The following is a 19,808-nucleotide window of genomic DNA, read 5'->3' as shown; positions in this document are numbered from 1 at the left end:
GACGAGCCCCAGCCTTGAGGGGCCGGTGCAGGACTGCAGGTCTGCTGTGTCCATGGAGGGCCCCCGCCCCCACCATTGCCCCAGGCTCCCGGCGAAGTGCCCTCACGTGGGGGCTGCTGGTGAGGCCCCTGGGCAGGGGCACAGGAACAGGAAGAGGCTGGGCCTCACCACCTGTCTTCCCTCTCCCACGCCTTTCCATCTGAGTCGCCCTTCCTCAGAGGGACCATGCAGCCCGGCTGAGAGAGGAGTGTCCGAGGAAAGTAAGATTACGGATAAGGGGCCCGGTCCTGTCCTGGTGGAGGCATCTGCTGGGCAGTGGGGGAAAGGGTCCAGGGAGCCCCCAGGGGGAGGTCTCAGCTGAACCCACCGTGTTGGCTCGTCACTGCTCCAGCCCCCAGACAGGAGGGGACCCGAGCTGAGGGAAGGGCTCACACCCCCCCCCCCAAGCCTGGCCATGCCCCTCCCCATGCCTGGTGTTGCTCCACCCTGCTACCCTCCCAGGGAACCCCTTGGGGACGCAGGTCACCATCCCACCACAGCGCACAGTGGGCTCACATTGGCAAGGATTCCTGGGCTAGGGGCTGATGAATGCCAGGAGAGGGGTGGTCTTCTGGAACTCATCGGCACATCCTCTGCAGAGGATCACCGGGAGCCAGCTGGAAGGGAGCACCAGGAGCTAGATGGCAGGGGAGCACCGGGAGCCAGACGGAAGGGAGCACTGGGAGCCAGATGGAAGTGAGCACTGGGAGCTAGATGGAAGGGGAGCACTCAGAGCCAGATGGAAGGGGAGCACCGGGAGCCAGATGGAAGGGAGCACCGGGAGCCAGATGGAAGTGAGCACTGGGAGCTAGATGGAAGGGGAGCACTCAGAGCCAGATGGAAGGGGAGCACCAGGAGCCATCTGGAAGGGGAGCACTGAGAGCCAGCTGGAAGGGGAGCATCAGGAGTCAGATGGAAGGGGAGCACCAGGAGCCAGACAGAAGGGGAGCACTCAGAGCCAGATGGAAGGGGAGCACCAAGAGACAGCTGGAAGGGGAGCACCAGGAGCCAGCTGGAAGGGGAGCACTCGAGCCAGATGGAAGGGGAGCACCAGGAGTCAGATGGAAGGGGAGCACCGGGAGTTAGATGGAAGGGGAGCACCAGGAGTTAGATGGAAGGGGAGCACTCGAGCCAGATGGAAGGGGAGAACCAAGAGTCAAATGGAAGGGGAGCACCAGGAGTCAGATGGAAGGGGAGCACCGAGATTTAGATGGAAGGGGAGCACCAGGAGCCAGCTGGAAGGGGAACACTCGAGCCAGATGGAAGGGGAGCACCAGGAGTTAGATGGAAGGGGAGCACTCGAGTCAGATGGAAGGGGAGCACAGAGAGACAGCTGGAAGGGGAGCACCAGGAGTCAGATGGAAGGGGAGCACTCAGAGCCAGATGGAAGGGGAGCACTCTAGCCAGATGGAAGGGGAGCACTCGGAGCCAGCTGGAAGGGGAGCACCGGGAGCCAGATGGAAAGTTCACATTCAGGCCATCTGAGAGGTCTGGACATCTTTGGGAAATAACTGGCTTAAAAGTAGACACGGCAGCTGTCCTGGTGCTACCCTGGCTCTCACCCGCGTCCACGCAGAATCCCGCTGCAAACGCTCACTGCAGCTCTTCCTCACGGCCATCCCGGTCAGCGCATGGTGGACACAGCGCCCCACGGGCCATATAACTGCCTGCCAGGCGGGTCTCCAGAGACCAAGGCCCGTAGCCCAGCTCACACTGCTTACACAAGGTCCCTCTACGGGGAGGGAGAGCAGAAGCAGGCCGTCAGGGGTGCGGCCACACGAGGGACGGGGCCCCTTCGGGGATGGCCGTGTCCGCTGCGTCAGCCGCGATGCTGGTAGGTAACTGCAGGGTGCCAGGTGGGGCCCCGTGGGCATTCGGAACTGCTCCTCACAGCCACACGTGTGATGAACAAGGTCTATGGAACAGGTAAATAGGCCGCAGCCTTGGAACCCCTGAGGCTCTCGCGTCGGAGGTGGCGGCCACAGACGTCGGGCAGGGGCGGGCGGGGGAGGGTCCAGGGTCGGGAGGGGCACGCGGTTGGAGGGGGCTGTTACCGATTAACCAGCTCCACTGGTCTTCCTTTAAATCACAAGAAAGCACACTCGCAGGGCAGCAGGCTGGCGACTTCCTGCTGCGGCGGAGGCTCCGGGCCGTGGCAGGCATGGCGGGCACCCCGGGGCCCGACCCGTCTGCGGATGGCGGCGGGGAGGCACGCCCAGCGTGGGACAGCAAGCTCCAGTACCTGCTGAGCTGCGTGGGCTTTGCCGTGGGCCTGGGCAACCTCTGGAGGTTCCCATACCTGTGCCAGACGTACGGCGGAGGTGAGCCTGCTGGGTGTGCCCCCACCGTGGCCTCCGGGTGTGGGAGCTCCCACCCCCAGTGATCTGTCCCCCAGGGCCCAGCCGGTGACAGCGCAGCAGGCCGCCCGCCCAGGCTCCGCTGGGGTCAGAGCTCCGGGCCCCCCTCGCCTGCGCTGCGTCCTCACTGACCAGACTTCAGAGGGCAGCCAGAGGGCTGCAGCCACATGGGAGCTGAGATGGGTACCCAGGCTCCTACACGGAGCCGCTGGGCGGGGCACCTCGCTCAATGGCCCGCGGCTGTTGGTGTCACGCCTGGTGTTGGGGACAAGAGGCACAGACCGGGTGGACGGCCTCCCTCGGGGGACAGACGCGGGACGTGGCTCGCTGTGTCCCCAGGCTCAGGGCGGGGGGGGGGGCTTCCCGGATAGGGTCACCCTATTGTGGTGTCTGACCTGAGGCTTCCCCGAGGCCTGCGCTTCCCAGCGCCTGCAGAGCTCCCGGCCGAGGCAGGCGCTGGTCCAGTGTCCCCTGCGGGGCAGCGGCTCTGGCCTCCCTCCTCAGAGACGGGGCCAAGGTGGTGAGAACTCAGCCCATCTTCCAGTCAGGGGATCGGGGGCGTCCTTCCTGTTCAAGGGCAGAGGCTGCCTGTTCTCCACCCAAAATGAGGGGGCATGGGGGTCAACAGAGAAGGCGGAGTCCACATAAGCACTGCCCACCAAGCCTCCTGGTCACCCAGACACGGCGTCTTTGAGGTCTCTTTTCCCTGACGATAAGATCTGGGGCAGGTGGGAAAATCTGAACATGCAGACAAATGGTCGGACATTCCTCTCTAACAGCTGCCCTGGCACCAGAGCCTCCGTGGGTCTGGGGCAGGGGGCGGCCGCACCTCCGTGAGCGTGGTGTGGAAAGCATGGAGCTCCCCAGAGCACTGGCACGGACCTGAAGCAGGGTGCCCAGAGCCCCCAGTGCCTGTCGTCCCAGCCAGGGCCTCGGCGACCCTCCACCCACGGGGCTCTGCCGCCTGCGAGCCCAGCACTGCCCACAGTCTGACCCGCTGCCCAGAGCGGCCGGAGCGGGGCCCAGGGCCCCTCCCCGTGGACACCGCCTCCGCCTCCATCCAGACAGCGAGGCTGCGGGCGCCACCCACCGTGCCCGGGGCTCCGAGACATGCCTGTAGGGGCCAGGATCCAGCTTTCCCGGACTGGAAGCTCTCGACCAAATGCCACGAAACAAGCTTCTCACGCGGCGAGAGGCCCTTCTCCGTCTGCTCTGACCACCTCTGGAGACCCTGAGACACGCAGGCGGAGGTGACACGCAGACAGGGCATCGCCTGGTTCGCACCTGCAACCCCCCGACGTCAGGACTGCGCCTCCACGTTGTGGAGGGAGGCAGCGTCATCGCAGAGCTGAGCAGAAGTGGACGCGGGGCCATCCGGGGCATCACGTACACTCCACTCCGCAATGAGCAGAGGAGGCGGAAGCACAGTGCCCGGTGCTGACCCAGCTGCTGAGCGCAGGGCTCCCACCCAGGCTGGGGCCGGGGGTCCCCCAGGGAGCTGCAGAGACCCCAGTTCTCGTGCTGCCCTGGAGGTCTGTGGACTCCGGTTTAGTGTGGACCCCTGGGGTCCAGCAGAGCGAGCCTCTCGGCTCTTCCTTTAAACTGCTGCCGCCTTCCTGCACGGACTGCAGCCGCGGCGCGCCAGCCAGGGGTCGGGCCGGGGGTCCAGTGGGATGTCAGGCCTGGCCCCTGCGGGCTCCACGGGCTTGGGAAGCAGGTCCCCCCCTACCCCGTGTGCCCCTCTCCCTCCATCCTCCTGCGGCTCTTTCCTCAAGATCACAGCCCACCGGCCCTTGCCGCTGTTCTGACCAGAGGCATCTTTTCTTACTGGGCCATTCGGTGCTGCCACGCCCAGCACCCCCCAGGCTCCGCCCAGACCCACCCGCAGGGGACAGTACACAGCGGCTGGCCCTCCGATGACTGTGTGCTCCTTGTCACCGGCTCTGCTGTGGCCTTCCGCTCTCAGGGCTGGAGCACCGAACGTGCGAGGCTTTCCCCACACTGACCGGGGCTCTGGTTCTCAGTGGACGCCGACTGGATGCCCCAGAACCTAACCCCACCCTGCCTGCACAGGCTAAGGGCGGCCCCACAAGATGCCCTCCCACCTCAGATGCCAATCTGGGGTAGCAGGTCCCCAGGGTACCGTGGCTTCTTCCGATTCTTTACAAACTCAAGGGGTCCCACAAGCCCTCTTGAGACTCAGCGATTTGCTGGAACGGCTCGGGAAAACACTCAGGTCTACAGGTTCACCATGAAGGGTGCGACCCAGGAATGCGGTCCGGGGGCAATGCAGAGGCGGGGTCCCCCAGCAGGGCCCCTCCTGTGCCTCCGCCAGGCAGGCACCCTTGACGGGACCCTGGGCTGCTGGCTGGTGCCTCTCAGTCTGGGAGTCCCAGGTGTGGGGTCACCCTGCCCCTCCAGCTCCCAGCCTGCAGGGTCAACTGGTTGAGGCTGAAGGATGTCAAGCTGCGTCCCTTGCCCGACCCCCTGACACGCCGAGGGAGCTCGGAGGCCGAGCCAGGACAGGACCAGACACGCTCCTCTCAGTTCAGCGCAGCGTCTCGGGTCCGGGCAACAGCTCTCCTGCCTTGCAGTCCAGCAGAAACAAGCCTGCCCCGTGCCACCCCCACCGGCTCCTCCTGGAGTTAGCATGAGGGGGCGAGTGCCCCCCCGGACGCAGAGCCCCCGAGCCAGGCCCCCAGCACCCCAGCCGGGCCTGTGATCTGGGTCCCTGTCCCCACGGGGGTCGTGTTGGGGCTGAAATGAGCCTGGCGCACAGGCTGGATGCTGCTCAGCACCGGGTCACAGAAGTGCCTCCTGTCCTCCTCTCCTCAGAGCTGGGAGACTCAGCCACAGGCCAGGCCCCCTGTCCCTCCCCTCCCTGTCTGTCCCCCCTCCCCAGACCTCCCCTGGAGCCAGACCCTCTCATGCTGCCTTCAGCCAGCCCCTAAGGCCTCCACCTGGACCCCGTCCAGCCGGGGCCTCCCCCTCAGACCGAGTAGGGACGGGGGAAGGGGGCCAAGGGTCAGTCAGCCTGGAGGGCTCACCCTTTCCAGATGGTGGCTCAAACATGTGGGGCTCGGTCCCTGGGTGTGCGGCTGTTCCAGGCCTGCCTTCACCATGCCAAAAGGTGCGTGTCCTGGGGCCTGGGTGTGCCTCAGGACGGCGCCTCCATCCGCGACCTGGACCCCGGGTCCCTGGTGACTTCTGGCCACAGCCCCCGCTGCAAGCCCTGCCCACAGGGGCCCTCCTGCCCCTGGGAGGCCGTCCTGGGGCCTCTGGGGCCTCCACCTGGAGCTTGACTCTCTAAGGCACTCTGCCATCTTGCTGCTACACTGAGACGCGCCATCTGCCCACATGCTGGCTCCGGGGTCCCGTCAGGCCCACGTGGCCCAAGAGCTCTGTGGCCACTGGCTCCCCCAGGGCTGTGACCCTGTGTCCACACTTCGGACAGTGGTAGAAAAAGCCTGTGGCTGTGCTGGTGAAGAGCGCGGGGCCTTGGTTCCTGGGAGTGGCTCTTGGAAGCTGAACCCAAGCTTCCCGTGGATGGTGGGGAGAGCCGTGCCCACAGCAGCCCGTGCTGCTGGGCGGGGCCTGATGGTCTGTGCTGCTCCTTGGTGTCCCCTGGACCCATGCGGGCAGCAGCTGCGGGCAGCCAGGCAGCGCTGAAGCAGCCGCACGCGCCAGCCCAGGGCAGGCGGGTTTCCAGGGTCTGGACAGAGGATGCTCGGCCGAGACCCCCACAGCACACACCGGGCCGATTCCGCCTCTGGGCACCCAGTCTCCCTCCCAGCGCTGCGGGAGCGTCCTGCGGGGACCTGTGTCTCCCCAGCAGGCCTGTGGGCTCAGGGACGCCCGGCCCCCTGCCACCTGCCGGGACCTGCGCCATCCACGTGGTGCAGAAGGGAGCCGCTGTGTCTGCCTGCCTGCCCTTGGGTTCTTGCCGAGAGGCAGCTCTGTCCGAGGGGCCTGGCACCCAGGCCCATCCTGCTGTGAGCACCCTAGCATCTGAGCAGGGGTGAAGGGTCGGGAGGGGCTTCCGGCCCTAACCCAGGGTGCAGCTTGGGGGACCTCCGGTGACCACCTCCTGCAAGGCCTTACTGTGAGCAGACCAGCTCCCCGTCCCAGGAGCCTGGGAACCAGGGGTGTCAGGGCCCCAGTGAGAAAGCACCTCAGCCCACGTGTCGTGGGAACCCCATGCAGCCCCAGAGGGTGGGGGACCACGGCTTTAGCAAGCACATCCCCGACGCCAGGGCAATCTCCCTTGGTGGCCACGAGCGCTTCTCTTCATCCCCCCCAGCGCCCTGTGTCACCTTTGCCAAGGCTGGGCTGGGCAGAGGGCAGGGCCCACTGACGGCCGCGTCTCTGCAGGTGCCTTCCTCATCCCCTACGTCGTTGCCCTGGCCTTCGAGGGCATCCCACTGTTCCACATTGAGCTCGCTGTCGGCCAGCGCCTGCGCAGGGGCAGCGTCGGGGTGTGGACAGCCATCTCGCCCTACCTGGGTGGCGTGGGTACGTGCCCCCCGTGCTCCCCGCCTACAGCTGCTCTGTGGGGTGGGGGCGGGGCTGTGTCTGCGCGTGTGACGCGTGTTTGCTGGGTGTTCGCTCGTCACGCCAGTGCATGCCCAGCGGTTCGGAACGGAAGGTGCAGGGGTCCCAGGCACGCAGGTCCCCAAGGCAGGAATCAAGTGTGACGGCGGAGCCAGGGGTCCGCCCCAGAGCAGCAGCTTGCTGGCCCATGGTGCCCAGTCCGTGCACGAGGGGCCCTGAGCGCATGCAACCCGGGACCTCGTGGCACCTGGGGAGACTGGGCAGAGGGCAGCCCTGGTTCCCTGAGAGCCTGTGAGGTGGGCTCTGCCGCAGACGGCCCCAGCGTCGCCGGCAGGCCTGCGGCCCGCCTGGTGGCTTTGGGCTGCCTGAAGGCCCACCTACAAGCGGACCGAGGCTGGCAGACCGGCCGCTGAGGCCAAGCCAGGAGGGTGCCAGGACGGGCAGGCAGCAGGGGCCTCAGCCTGATGCGGGGAGCAGAGACACGGGCTGGGCGCGTGGGGGCCTGTCGGGCTGCCCAGGGAGGCGCTGACCGTGCCCGGTGCCCACAGGGCTGGGCTGCTTCACCGTGTCCTTCCTGGTCAGCCTGTACTACAACACGGTCCTCACCTGGGTGCTCTGGTACCTCCTCAACTCCTTCCAGCACCCGCTGCCTTGGAGCGCCTGCCCGCTCGACCTCAACCGCACAGGTACTGCTGTCGGGAGAGACGCCCAGTGCAGCCGGCTCCCCGGAGCTGGGTCCTGCTACCCCGCGCTTGCCCATTTGCTGTGGACCCTGGGGCCCCCTCACCAAGTAGCACCCGGGCCCTTGCAGCTGCTCACACACCTGGTGATGAAAAGCGCGTGGGTTGGGCTGCTCATCCCCCTGAATTAGGTCTTCAGGGGGACCCCTCTCCAGCCCAGGGTGCATGCCCTCTGCAGGGACCTCAGGCGTGGGGAGTACTCACCGTTTTCAAGTGTGCTCGTGACCCTGGGTGGGCCTCTGTCCCCGAGGGCCCCCTGTGCCAGCTCGTGCTAGGCACCTGCCGGACAGGCTGGGCAGCTGCAGAGGCCCCCGGCAGCCAGACCCCCGGGCCCACTCCCAGGGTGGCGGGGTCCTGCCAGGTCCCTGTGGCCCGTGGCCCACCTGTGCGGGCCCTGCTGGGTCCAGGCCTCGTGCAGGAGTGCCGGGACAGCAGCCCCGTGAGCTACTTCTGGTACCGGCGGACCCTGAACGTCTCGGCCGACATCAGCGACAGCGGCCCGGTCCAGTGGCGGCTGCTGCTCTGCCTGGCGGTCTCCTGGGCCGTCGTGTACCTGTGCGTCATCAGGGGCATCGAGACCACCGGGAAGGTGAGCCTGCGGCAGCCCTGCCCCAGAACCCCCGGCCCCCGAGGGCCCCTCCTCACTTCCAACTCCTCGGCCTCTGGGGCTCAGGGGTTCCGTCTGTGTCCCTGGAGAGCTGGGCTCCTCTCACCGTGAGGTGAACCTCCTTGGCTCGGGGACAGTCTGCTCTGAAATCCTCTCTGATGTTAGAACAGCCATTTCAACTTCTTTGACTAAATTAACTTTTTTCCCAGCTCTTTTTCTTTCTGTCTGTTTGGGTCTTAGTGTTTAAAGTGTGATTCTGGTGGACAGCACGCAGCTGGGTCTTGCTTTTCACCCAGCGTGATGGTCCCTGTCTTTCTCCTTCGGGGAGGTTGGCACATCGACACTGACCGTGCCGGCGATGGGGCTGGGTGCGGCCCGTCACCCTGCATCTATCTTCTGCTCGTCCCCTCTGCTCTTTGTTCCCGCTCCACTCTCTCTCTGAGCTGTTTTGGATGCCGCTCGACGTCCTTTGCTCGGTGGCTGTAACTCGGTGGTTGGATTTGGGGCTGCAGCCCACGCTGTCTCCCAGCAACGTTGCGCCAGGCCACAGCAGAATCCCTCAGCGTCGCCCTTCTCCCCTCTGTGACCGCGCTATCATCGCGCCTTTTCTACAGTGTCATAAACAGCAAGTGCAGCCTCAGCACTTTTTTTTTCTTGGCCACACCACTCAGCCTGCGGGATCTTAGGTCCCCGATCAGGGACTGAACCCGGCCCCAGCACTGAGCGAGGTGAATCTCAGCCTAGGGAATGCCTGCATTCTCAGCAGTTTTGTTTTAAACCCTGCATTATCTTTTAAAGAGACTGAGGCAATGAGAAAAAATACTGAGTCACCTCGTTTCCACACAGAAAGGACCAGGGGGGCCTGAGTCTGTGCCTCCCAAGTTCGCCTTTCAAACTGCACCCAGCTCCAGCTTCCCACCCCTCTTCCTCCCGGGCTTGGATAAGGCCGGTACTTTTTACGTTTGGCGTGATTTCAACAACTGTGACTATACGCCGTGCGTTCCTGTGGGGCCTCCCGACGGTGGCTGTGGAGGTCTGCAGGTCTGAGTGTGTGTGAGCTCCTGCACTTCATTTTGGTTAACGTGTGAGGGTGATAATCACTCTCAGGCAAGGGGCTCCAAGCTCGAGGGGACAGGAATTTCAGACCCAACCAACCAGCCAGAAACCCAAATAGTCCTGCACGAACGTCCCTGAAGATGCCCCGGGTGGCCCCACCGTGTCTGCATTTGGGGTCTGGGGCTCAGGAGGGAAGGGCCCCCATTTGCTGATTGAGTGTTTGGCAGACGCCGTGTGTGCAGACCCTTCCCCAGCCCTGGAAGAACTGGGGACTGGTCCTGCTGGGGGAGAGCGTGTGGGCAGGTGTGTGCCCCACAGACCCCATGCAGAGGCCCTCTGGGGCCTCAGGGTAGAAGGAGGAGGGGCCTGTGGACCAGAGGGAGGCCACTGCCCACCGCGGCAGAGCCCACGTGTGAGCCTCAGGGCAGCCCAACCCCCAAGCGTGACTGGGGCCTGCAGCCCGCCGTCTCCAGTCAGACCCCAGGACCCAGCAGTGGCCGGAGGCTGCTCCCGCGCCCCGCTGACTCGAGCGGATGCAGAGGAGGCTAACAACCGGCCTTTTCAGGCGATTTATTTCACGGCCCTGTTCCCTTACCTGGTCCTCACGGTCTTCCTGGTCAGAGGGCTCACGCTGCCCGGAGCGATGCAAGGACTGACCTACCTGTTCACCCCGGACGTAAGTGGCCCCACACCCGAGCTCCCTCACAGGCCCAGGCTCAGGAAACGTAAGCTGGGGCCCCCTCAGCCACGGGAGCAGAGAGACGGCCACAGGGCGGGGCGGCCCGGCGTCTCAGGGGTCAGGTTCGGAGGGTGGGGAGCAGAGGAGAATGCGGCCTGGGATGTGGGGGCGCGTGAAATGGGGGTGCGGGGAGAGGCCTGCTGGGGACCTTGGTGCCCCCCGCAGGGTCCCAGACCCCACATCTCTTGTCCAGGAACACGAGCCCGCCAGGAGAGGACCACGGGGCCATTCCACAGCCTCTGGAGCGCCAGGGGCTGCACAGCTCAGCCCCTGCCTCCCAGGCCGGGCCCCCTGGTGGGTGCGTGGGTGGGGTCTGTGGGTCCCCAGTGGGAACACCAGGTCTGTGTGCAGGGGGCCCCGCCCGGCCCACGAGTCCTCAAAACCCCCAGCCTGCAGGCAGCTGAACACCCCTCGGATCTGACTCCCAGCCCTGAGAGGACCGTCCTCCTGAGAGGGCCGTCCTCCTGCGGATGGGCCCGGGGGCATTCCGTGCCAAAAGCGGGGAGCCCAGGCTGGCCGTGTCAGCGCGCACGCTCCTCACCGTGGTCCCAAGCTGTCTCGGAGCCTGGGTGGGCACACGGCTTGTGGGAGCGTCCCGGGGACGCTGGGCACTGTCTGGACCAGGAGGCACCGGGCTGGGGGCCTGTCTGTGGACCACGGGTCCCCATCCCCCTCCAGCTGCGGGTCCTGCAGAGCCCCCGGGTGTGGCTGGACGCGGCCACCCAGATATTCTTCTCCCTGTCCCTGGCCTTCGGAGGACACATCGCTTTCGCCAGCTACAACCCGCCCAGGTAGGCCGGGGCTGCGGCCAGGGGCCGCGCTGTTGAGGGCACGCCGAGCAGCTTGCTGTGACATCCTTCCTGGAACGCAGGGTCAACCGGTGCGAGCCTCTGATAAGCACAAGCTCTCAGGGTTCCAGCAATCACTGAGTCACCCCGAGGGCTGGGAGGCTGCGGCACTCTGAAGCAGCTTGCAGCAAGTTCCAGAGCAGCTGCCGGAAGGGAACTGGGGTCATCAGAGCCAGAACAAGGCCATAACCGGGGGCTGCCCGTGTGACTCACGTGGCTGTAAAAGCAGACATGCAGCCCGTGTCAGCCTCCCGGGCACCGAGAACAGACGCCCGGGTGCCCGCCTCCCCATGCCCCCCGGGCGCAACCGCGGGTCATAAACACACAGCATGAGTGATGATGCGCTGACGGCAGCTGCCGCGCGGGTCCGTGGGGGCAGCGGGCGCGCAGGGAGCGGAGGCAGTGGGCGCGCGGGGGGTGGGGGCAGCAGGCGCGCGGGTCCGTGGGGGCAGCGGGCGCGCGGGGGGCGGGGGCCTGCTGAGCTTCCGCCTCCGCTCTTGCACGGCAGTCACTACTGTGCATTTCTCATCTGGAGACCAGGCACCCACACCCAGGGCCCCCAGCTCACTCCCGCCCGAGGCCACAGAGGAGAGGGGCCCTGAGGGTTGGCGCCAGCAGCAGCCTTGAGCTGGGGTCCCGGGCGGGGGTTGTGGGGAGGGATCTGAGAGGCGCCAGACCCGGGAGCGGGGCCCTGCCCCAGGCCTCCCCGGGGCCCTGAGGCCACGTGCGATTGCCCAGGAACAACTGCCGGCGGGACGCGGTGAGCATCGCGCTGGTGAACAGCATGACGTCTCTCTACGCGTCCATCGCTGTCTTTTCTGTCTTGGGGTTTAAGGCAGCCAGCGACCACGGGCAGTGCCTGGACCGGTGAGCGGGGGCCCTCGGGCGCTGAGGAGTCGGGAAGGGGGGCGGTCCGCCTGGAACCGGGGCGGGACGGGAGCTGGAGGTTGGGTCTTGGCCGGGAAGACAGGTTCTGATGAGGGAGTTGTGTTCGGGGTGGGCCCCCGTCCGCAGCCGGTATCCTGACGGGAGGGGGGGCACACGCAGAAACGGGAGGAGGCGGCAGGGGCTGCAGGGAGGCAGCCGCAAGCGCAGGCACAGCCGGGGCCCTTCCCCTGGGCCGCGGGGGACCCCAGCCCTGCCCACACCTCGTCCTGGACTCCCTGCTCCAGAGCTAGGAGGTGACACGTCCTGCGGCTTCCAGTCGCCCAGGCCGCGGTCATTTCTCACCACAGTCCAGGAGCCGGCCCAGTGAGGACGGCCCCACGGGGGAAGTCACTGAGTGGGACGGATGGCCCGGTGGCCTCCCGACGCAGGTTCCCGGGTGGGACCCACCAGAGGGGCACAAGCCCGCCCTCCGCCTGCTGCTGGAGGTCCAGGGCAGCTCGTGGACTACGGCCTCGTCAGCAGTGTCGGCAAGGCACAGGGGGGTGCCTGCCATGACCCCGCTGGCCACACGGGTGAGGAAGGGCAGCCGCCCACACCCCAGGCACAGCAGAGCACGTGCGTGGCTCGGGCACCCCAAGAGGCCGCAGCGGCCGCGCCGGGGAGCAGCGTACCCCCAAGAGCCAGCTCTTCCCGCCGCTCCCCCCGGACACCCAGAGAACAAAACCGCAGAGCGGACACCACGGGGCTCCCCCACGGCCGCACCTCGGGCGGCGTCACCGCCTTCTCGCTGTGCTGGGGTCGCTAGACAGCGCCGACACAGCAAAATCACAGATGGAACGCACACACTCGAGAAAGCCACGGCCCTAGCCAGCCTCTGGGCTCGTCCACGGCCCTGGGGGCAGAGCGCCCCAGGCCTGGCAGGAACAGGCTTGTCGGACACCCCAGACACCTTTGCAAAAGGCTTTGGGACTCTGCAGGGTGAGGAGACAAGCACGTTCTAGCAAACAGAATCGGCCAACACAGACGCCCCCATGGCATCTGAGCCGTGAGCCCTGAGACGGATGTGGAGGTGTGAGGAGCTTGAGACCACCCCCGCTGGGGAGATTGGAGCCCACAGGCCAGGGGGCAGGAGGATGCATGGCCTGTTTGTACCCTGGCCCTAGGGGCCAGACAGCCTGTGTCCCCCATGTGTGCACGAGACCCCAGGCGCCCCCCAGAGCCCGCCCCTCTGGGGCTGCTCACCCAGCCTCCCCACCCCCGCAGAAACATCCTCCACCTCATCAACGCCTTCGACCTGCCCGAGCAGAGCATGTCCAGGGACACCTACACTGCGGCCCTGGCGCGTCTGAACGCCTCACAGCCGGCACGGGTGGCCGGGCTCCCTCTGGAGGCCTGCCGCCTGGAGGACTTCCTGGACAAGGTACGCAGGGGCCACGGCGGGGCTGCAGGTGGCTGCAGGCGTTGACCAGGGGTCGGGGTGAGCCCTGGGGCCTAAACGCAGCACCTCTGACAGGCCCTGCTCTGCAGGCGGGGTCCGGGCAGGGAGAGTGGGCCTTGGCGCTGCCCAGAGCCCAGGGAGAGGGGCGGGAGCACAGCCCCGGAGCCAGGCCACGGCCGGCCGACGTGAGGCAGGGACAGCGGCTGGAGGTGGGCAGCTGTTGAATGGGCTCCTGAGCCCCAGGCCCAGGGCCGCGCGTCCCCCACCGAGGGTGATTTGTATGTTGGTAACACGGCCCAAACAGGGCAGGGTCACCTCTGCCTGACCCAGGAGGGCGCCCTGGCCTTCCAGCTGGGAGCATGAGGGCGGGTGTGCGTCCTGGCGTGGCCCCTGCTGGCACGTGTGTGTCCCAGTGGGGGGGCGTGCTGGTGCACACGTGTCCTGGCTGGGCTGGGGTGCTGGCACACGCGTGTGTCCCGGGGGGCATGCTGGCACACTCGTGTGTCCCGGGGGGGCATGCTGGCCCACGCGTGTGTCCCAGGGGGCATGCTGGCACACGCGTGTGTCCCGGGGGGCATGCTGGCACACGTGTGTGTCCCGGGGGTTGTGCTGGCACACGCGTGTGTCCCAGGGGTTTTGCTGGCACACGCGTGTGTCCTGGGGGGCGTGCTGGCCTGTGAGTGTGTCCCGGTGTCATGCTGGCACACGTGTGTGTCCCGGGGGGCGTGCTGGCACACGTGTGTGTCCCGGGGGTTGTGCTGGCACACGTGTGTGTCCCGGGGGTTTTGCTGGCCCACGCGTGTGTCCTGGTGTCATGCTGGCACACGCGTGTGTCCTGGTGTCATGCTGGCCCACGCGTGTGTCCCGGGGGGCGTGCTGCCACACACGTGTGTCCTGGGGGGCGTGCTGGCACACGCGTGTGTCCTGGTGTCATGCTGGCCCACGCGTGTGTCCTGGGGGGCGTGCTGGCACACGCGTGTGTCCTGGTGTCATGCTGGCCCACGCGTGTGTCCTGGGGGGCGTGCTGGCACACGCGTGTGTCCTGGTGTCATGCTGGCACACGCATGTGTCCCAGGGGGCGTGCTGGCCCACGCGTGTGTCCCGGTGTTGTGCTGGCCCGCGCGTGTGTCCTGGGGGGATGTGCTGGCCCGTGTGTCCCGGGGGTGTGCTGGCACACTCGTGTGTCCCGGGGGGGCATGATGGCCCACGCGTGTGTCCCGGGGGTTGTGCTGGCACACGCGTGTGTCCCAGGGGGCATGCTGGCCCATGCGTGTGTCCCGGGGGTTGTGCTGGCCCGTGAGTGTGTCCCGGTGTCATGCTGGCCCACGCGTGTGTCCCGGTGTCGTGCTGGCACATGCGTGTGTCCCAGTGTCATGCTGGCACACGCGTGTGTCCCAGGGGGCATGCTGGCCCATGCGTGTGTCCCCGGGGGCGTGCTGGCCCGTGAGTGTGTCCCGGTGTCATGCTGGCCCACGCGTGTGTCCCGGTGTCGTGCTGGCACATGCGTGTGTCCCAGTGTCATGCTGGCACACGCGTGTGTCCCAGTGTCATGCTGGCACACGCGTGTGTCCCGGGGGCGTGCTGGCCCACGTGCGCTGTGTTGCAGAGTGCCTCGGGCACGGGCCTGGCCTTCATCGTCTTCACGGAGGCTGTGCTCCACATGCCCGGCGCGCCGGTCTGGGCCGTGCTCTTCTTTGCGATGCTGTTCAGCCTGGGCTTGTCGTCCATGTTCGGAAACATGGAAAGCATCATCACGCCGCTCCTGGACCTGGGGGTCATGCCCAGGAGGGTCCCCAAGGAGGTGCTGACAGGTGAGTGCCCAGCCAGGCCTCCTTGCTGGATGTCAGACGAGCATCCCCCGCGGGGACTCGAGGACCGGTCCCCGCAGCTCGGGCTGGCCCCCGAGGGCCAGGGAGCACGGGCGGGCTCTGTGTCCCGCACGGCCCCCGGGGGTGTCCTCCAGGCCGGGGTGCCGGGCGCGGGGGGGGCTCCGGAGACGCCTGACGGGCCGTGTCCAGGCCTGGCCTGCCTGCTGTGCTTCCTCACGGCCACCTGCTTCACGCTGCGGTCGGGGAGCTACTGGCTGGAGATCTTCGACCAGTACGCGGCGGCCCTGAACCTGATCCTCCTGGCGTTCTTCGAGGTGATCGGGGTCGTTTACGTTTACGGGATGAAGCGGTGAGTCAGCCACCCGGCCCGTGCATCTGTTCCCAGCATCCCCCGGTCCCTGCGTGGGCCTTAGGCAGTGGTGGGCGACACAGGCCATCTGAGGTCCCCCCAGCGAGCCTGTCCACAGGCACAGCCTGGCACCACCACCCAGCTGTGTGGAGGCCAGTGACTAAACGGTGGTCTCCAGCCTCCCGCGGGAGCTCCTGGCATCCAAGCACAGGAGGACCCCGGGGTAGGAGGGCCTGCGCCTCCTGCGGGAGCTCCCTGCGTCCAAACACAGGAGGACCCCAGGGCAGGAGGGCCTGCCCAAAGCACCAGGAGCCAGCCTCCCCTGGCGGCCTCCGAGGAGGCCCAGCAGCGCTCCACCACCGGCACCCAGTCCAGGCCCGAGGCACAGCCACACCCACACCTCACTCACACCTGCCACCCTGCCAGATGGGGACCCTAGAGGTTGTGACCCCGACCTTTGTTCTAAGAGCTCCTGGGAGGCAGAGGGACAGAGGGCTTGTCCCCAGGGACACGCCCGCAGATGCAGCAGTGTGGTGGACAGTGCACCCCTGGACTCGGGGCCACGCGGTCTCAGAAGGGGACCCTCAGGCGGCCTGTGGAGGGGAGCTGGGAGGGGCGGGGACAGGCAGGGGGCCCGGGGCGGGGACAGGCGGTCTCAGAAGGGGACCCTCAGGCGGCCTGCGGAGGAGAGCTGGGAGGGGCGGGGACAGGCAGGGGGCCCGGGGCGGGGTCCGGAGCAGCTGCAACCCCCTCCCGTGTGTGCGGTGGCCACTGCACACCCTGGGCCTCTCTTCCTGCCCTGGGACCCCGGTCAGGTGTCACGGCCCCCCCACAGCTGGTGGGGGCTTCTCTGCGCTCACAGAGCTGGAGCCCCCTGACCGGGGCCAGACCCACAGGTCCTGCTGCTCCCTGGGCTGGGCTCAGTGACCACTTGGGCCTTTCCCATCCATTGACCTGGGGGCGGGGCGAGTCCTCACCAGAACCCAGACGGCCACCTCGTCCAGGGCCCACTTGGGAAGACAGGGGACGGAGGTCAGAGTGGAGGTGGGGACAGTCCCTGGGGCCACATCCTGGTGGACGAAGGCTGCCAGCCGAGTGGACGGGGCCTGAGCCCGAGCCCAGGCTTTGCGGCAGGTTCTGCGACGACATAGCCTGGATGACCGGGAGGCGGCCCGGCTTCTACTGGCGGGCAACCTGGAAGGTCGTGAGCCCCCTGCTGCTGCTGACCATCTTCGTGGCCTACACTGCCCTCCTAGCCAGCTCGCCGCCACACTACAAGGCCTGGAACCCCAGATACGTAAGTCCTTTGGGTCGGGGGATGACCCTGGAACCCAAGACCCAGCCTGACCCACCCCCGGTGCCCACCAGGGACATCTGTGCCCCGGGGCCCACGTGGGCTGCTTTTTCCCTGAGATGCCCAGGTCCCTTGGCCCTTGATGTCCCCTGGGGCATCAGTGCTGACTCCGGCAGCCCCAGTGACCTTGGGGCTGACCTTGGGCGAGGGCCTCACTCAGCAGAGGGAGGGCAGGTGCCGGCTCCACACTCTGGTGGCCCCGCGGGCCCCTGCTGCCTCCCCCCCGGGGATGGGGCTTCAGGCCACACGCTCCACGTGCCATGGGGCCAGCTCTGCAGACGCCCAGCCAGTCTCAGACGGGACCTGCCACCGAGTCAGCCAGAGCGCAGGGTGCGGCCTGGACTCTTGGCCCCAGGCTGCGCGCTGAGCCCGTTGAGCTCCACCAGCCTGCCTTCCATCTGCAAGCTCAGAGCCACCCTTTCTCCGGGGTGTGGACACAGCCGGTTCTAAAATCTCCCCAGAAAGCAGCTGCCCCACACAGCCAGGCAGGCCTAGGAGGAATGGCGCCACCTCCTGGGGGCTCCCGCCCTGTTAGTCACCACGGGCCTGGGATCGGGCGGGTGGTGCTCCCCTCACGGAGGGAGCACGGAGCCTGACTGGGCCCAGCGGTCAGCCCCAGGACCGTGCGGCCCTTCGGGTGGCCCAGGGTGGCTCTCTCCAGAACGCAGCACCCCAGGTCCCTGGCCTGCCTCTCGGAGCCTAACCCCACGGGTGGCTTGCCCGGCCGAGTCCCCGAAACGTCAGCTGCCCAGGTGCCCACTGTCAGGGAGCAGCCCTGGCCACATCCCTTTCCCTCCACCCACCCTGGGGGCCCTGACAGAGGCGGCAACGGGCTGAGCCGCCCCCCACGCTCACGGCCCCTGGGGCCGAGGGCCAGCCTCCTCCACGCAGGGAGCGCACGTGGGGCGACCTGCCTGCGTCCCGGGTGCCCCCCTCAGGCCTCGTGTCCTGCAGGAGCGGTTCCCCTCGAGGCAGGAGAAGCCCTACCCGGGCTGGGTGCTGGCCGCCTGTGCGCTCCTGTCCTTCCTGCCCACCCTGTGGGTCCCGGTGGTGGCGCTGGGCCAGCTGCTTGCCCGGTGCAGAGAGAAGACGCGGGACCCGCCGCAGGACGGACACCCGAAGCCGCGGGGTGGCAGGGCCTGCTGAGCACGGGGCCAGGGTGGCGGGGAGGCCTGCCTGTGCCGCAGCCGGGGCGGCGCCAATACACGCACACTCAGCCCGAGGGCCCGTGGTCATTGTTCCTGACGCTGTCGTGCCCTCCGGACCCGCTCACGGCGCCGCCCGGCTCCCACGTCAGTCCATGCTCCTCTCCAAACGGGCCAAGTCCGCTGTCCGCCTCCAGGGCCCCGTGGCCGGCGGTTCTGCATGGGGCCTTCGGGGAGGCCGTGCCCTGAGTCCATGGGCAAAACGCTGGTGGTAGGGGGAAGGGCATCTGGGAAGGCCCACCTGCACCCCACACCGGATGGACAGCGTGAGGCAGGGCCATCTGCAAGGAAGGCTGCAGGGCTGGGATGGAGGCCCGGCCCCACAGAAGCACCTCTCTCTACCTGAGCCCTGGTCCCAGGGAGGGTCTATCCTGGGTGTGCGTGATGGGGACCTCGGGGCACCTGGTGCACAGAGAATCGTCCTGGAAGTACGGGCTGCTCCCCCCTCCCCGAAGGCCAGGGAGCCGGGGCACCGAGATGCTAGCTGTGAGGCTGGCTCTTCGCAGGCTTAGCTCAGACGCACTGCCCTTTACTCTTTCGAGACTTTCAAGTCGAGGGAAGGGAAGGCTGATCGTCACGCAGGTCTCCATTCTCTGCAGGGGAGGTAGGCCAGCCTCCTTCCCGAGCGTGGGTCCCTCCTGCACCCAGCCCCCGTCCCAGCAGCCTCAGACAAGACCTGCCCTTTCCGGGCCCGCTCGCCTCCCCCACCCCCCTGTGCTCTGGCCCTCCTCCGCCAGCCGGGGACAGTCCTGAGGGGCCCTGGACACACAGGTGGGCTTCGGGAGACCCTGCCTGTCCTCTGCGTCCTGCTGGGCGCCCGGCCTTCTGCGCCCAGCCCCAGGCAGGCAAGTGCTGTCCGTGGTGCTGAACCAGGCCCTCCGACATGGCCCCGTGGGAAACGGGCCGGACCCCAGGAAACAGGGCCGGTCACTGCCGCCTGCCTAAGAGTAGTGGGTATTAAAGCCGGGTCAGCGCAAGTTTGCCCCAGAGTGAGCCCTAAGCCGCATGGGGTGGGCGGGGCCTGCACTTTACCCCCGTGGAAGCACCAACACGGCATCTGCCTCAGCCCCCTCCTCTGTGTGCGGGGACCCCGGGCTCACACTAGCCCGCCCGGGAGGCGGGTCCAGATCACGTCCCACCGCCAGGCCAACTGATGATCGCTAACCACTGCGATGTGCCTCTGCCATGTCCGGGATGGTCTCTCGGGCTCTGGGGTTCACCGGGTCCCTGTGCACGTTTGGGGGTCACCACCTTGCCTCCCACCAGCATTCCGAGGGCTCTGAGCTGAGGCTTCTGGGAAGCCCCCTGCCCCACACTAACCTTCACAAGTGAGCATGCCAGGGCCAGGCACCAGCACGCGGCAGGGTTATGGTGGTGAGCGGGGGCAGGCATGTGGGGCCGGGGGCCCCGGGTGGGGCCTGTCCCCTGCTCTCTCCTGCCTCCTCCTCACTCGCTTCTCACCGTGACTCCCGGCGGCACACAGACCTGGGGGCACTTGAGTATCTACCTCACATGCAGTTTAGCGCTGGTGAAGTGAAAGTTGATCCATGGGTGTGCAACTCTTTCCGGCACCGTGAACTGTAGCCTGCCAGGCCCCTCTGTAGACAAGCATACTGGAGTGGGTAGCCGTCCCCTTCTCCAGGAGACCTTCCAAACCAGGGACTGAACCCAGGTCTCCCACATCGCAGGCAGGTTCTTTACCCTCTGGGCCACCAGGGAAGCCCTCTAGATCTAGGGAAGCCTGGAAAACTAGACTTCTTTCGTTTCTCAGAATTCCATCATTTTCATGTTTCACTCTGAGGAACTGC

At 67.1% G+C, this 19,808-nt stretch overlaps 1 protein-coding gene across 4 annotated transcripts; it reads left to right on the top strand.

The window, feature by feature from the left end:
* Positions 1-195: 195 nt before the first annotated feature.
* SLC6A18 (solute carrier family 6 member 18) lies at positions 196-18,017 on the top strand. 4 transcript variants are annotated; one of them, XM_069555763.1, is made up of 13 exons: positions 196-260; positions 2,133-2,360; positions 6,768-6,908; positions 7,496-7,633; positions 8,095-8,276; positions 9,916-10,026; positions 10,768-10,880; positions 11,676-11,804; positions 13,089-13,245; positions 14,870-15,074; positions 15,282-15,441; positions 16,576-16,738; positions 17,750-18,017. In XM_069555763.1, exons 2-13 carry the CDS (start codon positions 2,201-2,203, stop codon positions 17,939-17,941), a joined length of 1,851 nt encoding a protein of 616 aa, XP_069411864.1. In that variant the 5' UTR covers positions 196-260; positions 2,133-2,200; the 3' UTR covers positions 17,942-18,017. The 4 variants fall into 4 exon arrangements, with proteins under 4 accessions (XP_069411864.1, XP_069411866.1, XP_069411862.1 ...); XM_069555765.1 differs by lacking the exons at positions 196-260; positions 6,768-6,908; XM_069555761.1 differs by lacking the exon at positions 196-260 and having other exon boundaries at positions 14,870-15,441.
* The last annotated feature ends 1,791 nt before the right edge of the window (positions 18,018-19,808 follow it).

This window comes from Ovis canadensis, chromosome 16 (assembly GCF_042477335.2).
Source record: "Ovis canadensis isolate MfBH-ARS-UI-01 breed Bighorn chromosome 16, ARS-UI_OviCan_v2, whole genome shotgun sequence".
NCBI lineage: Eukaryota > Metazoa > Chordata > Mammalia > Artiodactyla > Bovidae > Ovis > Ovis canadensis.
This window is presented reverse-complemented; position numbering and strand designations above follow the sequence as displayed.

Excerpts from the sequence above, each read along its gene's own strand:
- SLC6A18 (XM_069555761.1), top strand. The coding sequence starts at position 2,201 with ATGGCGGGCACCCCGGGGCCCGACCCGTCTGCGGATGGCGGCGGGGAG. Across the intron at positions 6,909-7,495 it reads GCCCTACCTGGGTGGCGTGG|GGCTGGGCTGCTTCACCGTG; the intron begins GTACGTGCCCCC and ends CGGTGCCCACAG. Across the intron at positions 15,442-16,575 it reads TACGTTTACGGGATGAAGCG|GTTCTGCGACGACATAGCCT; the intron begins GTGAGTCAGCCA and ends GCTTTGCGGCAG.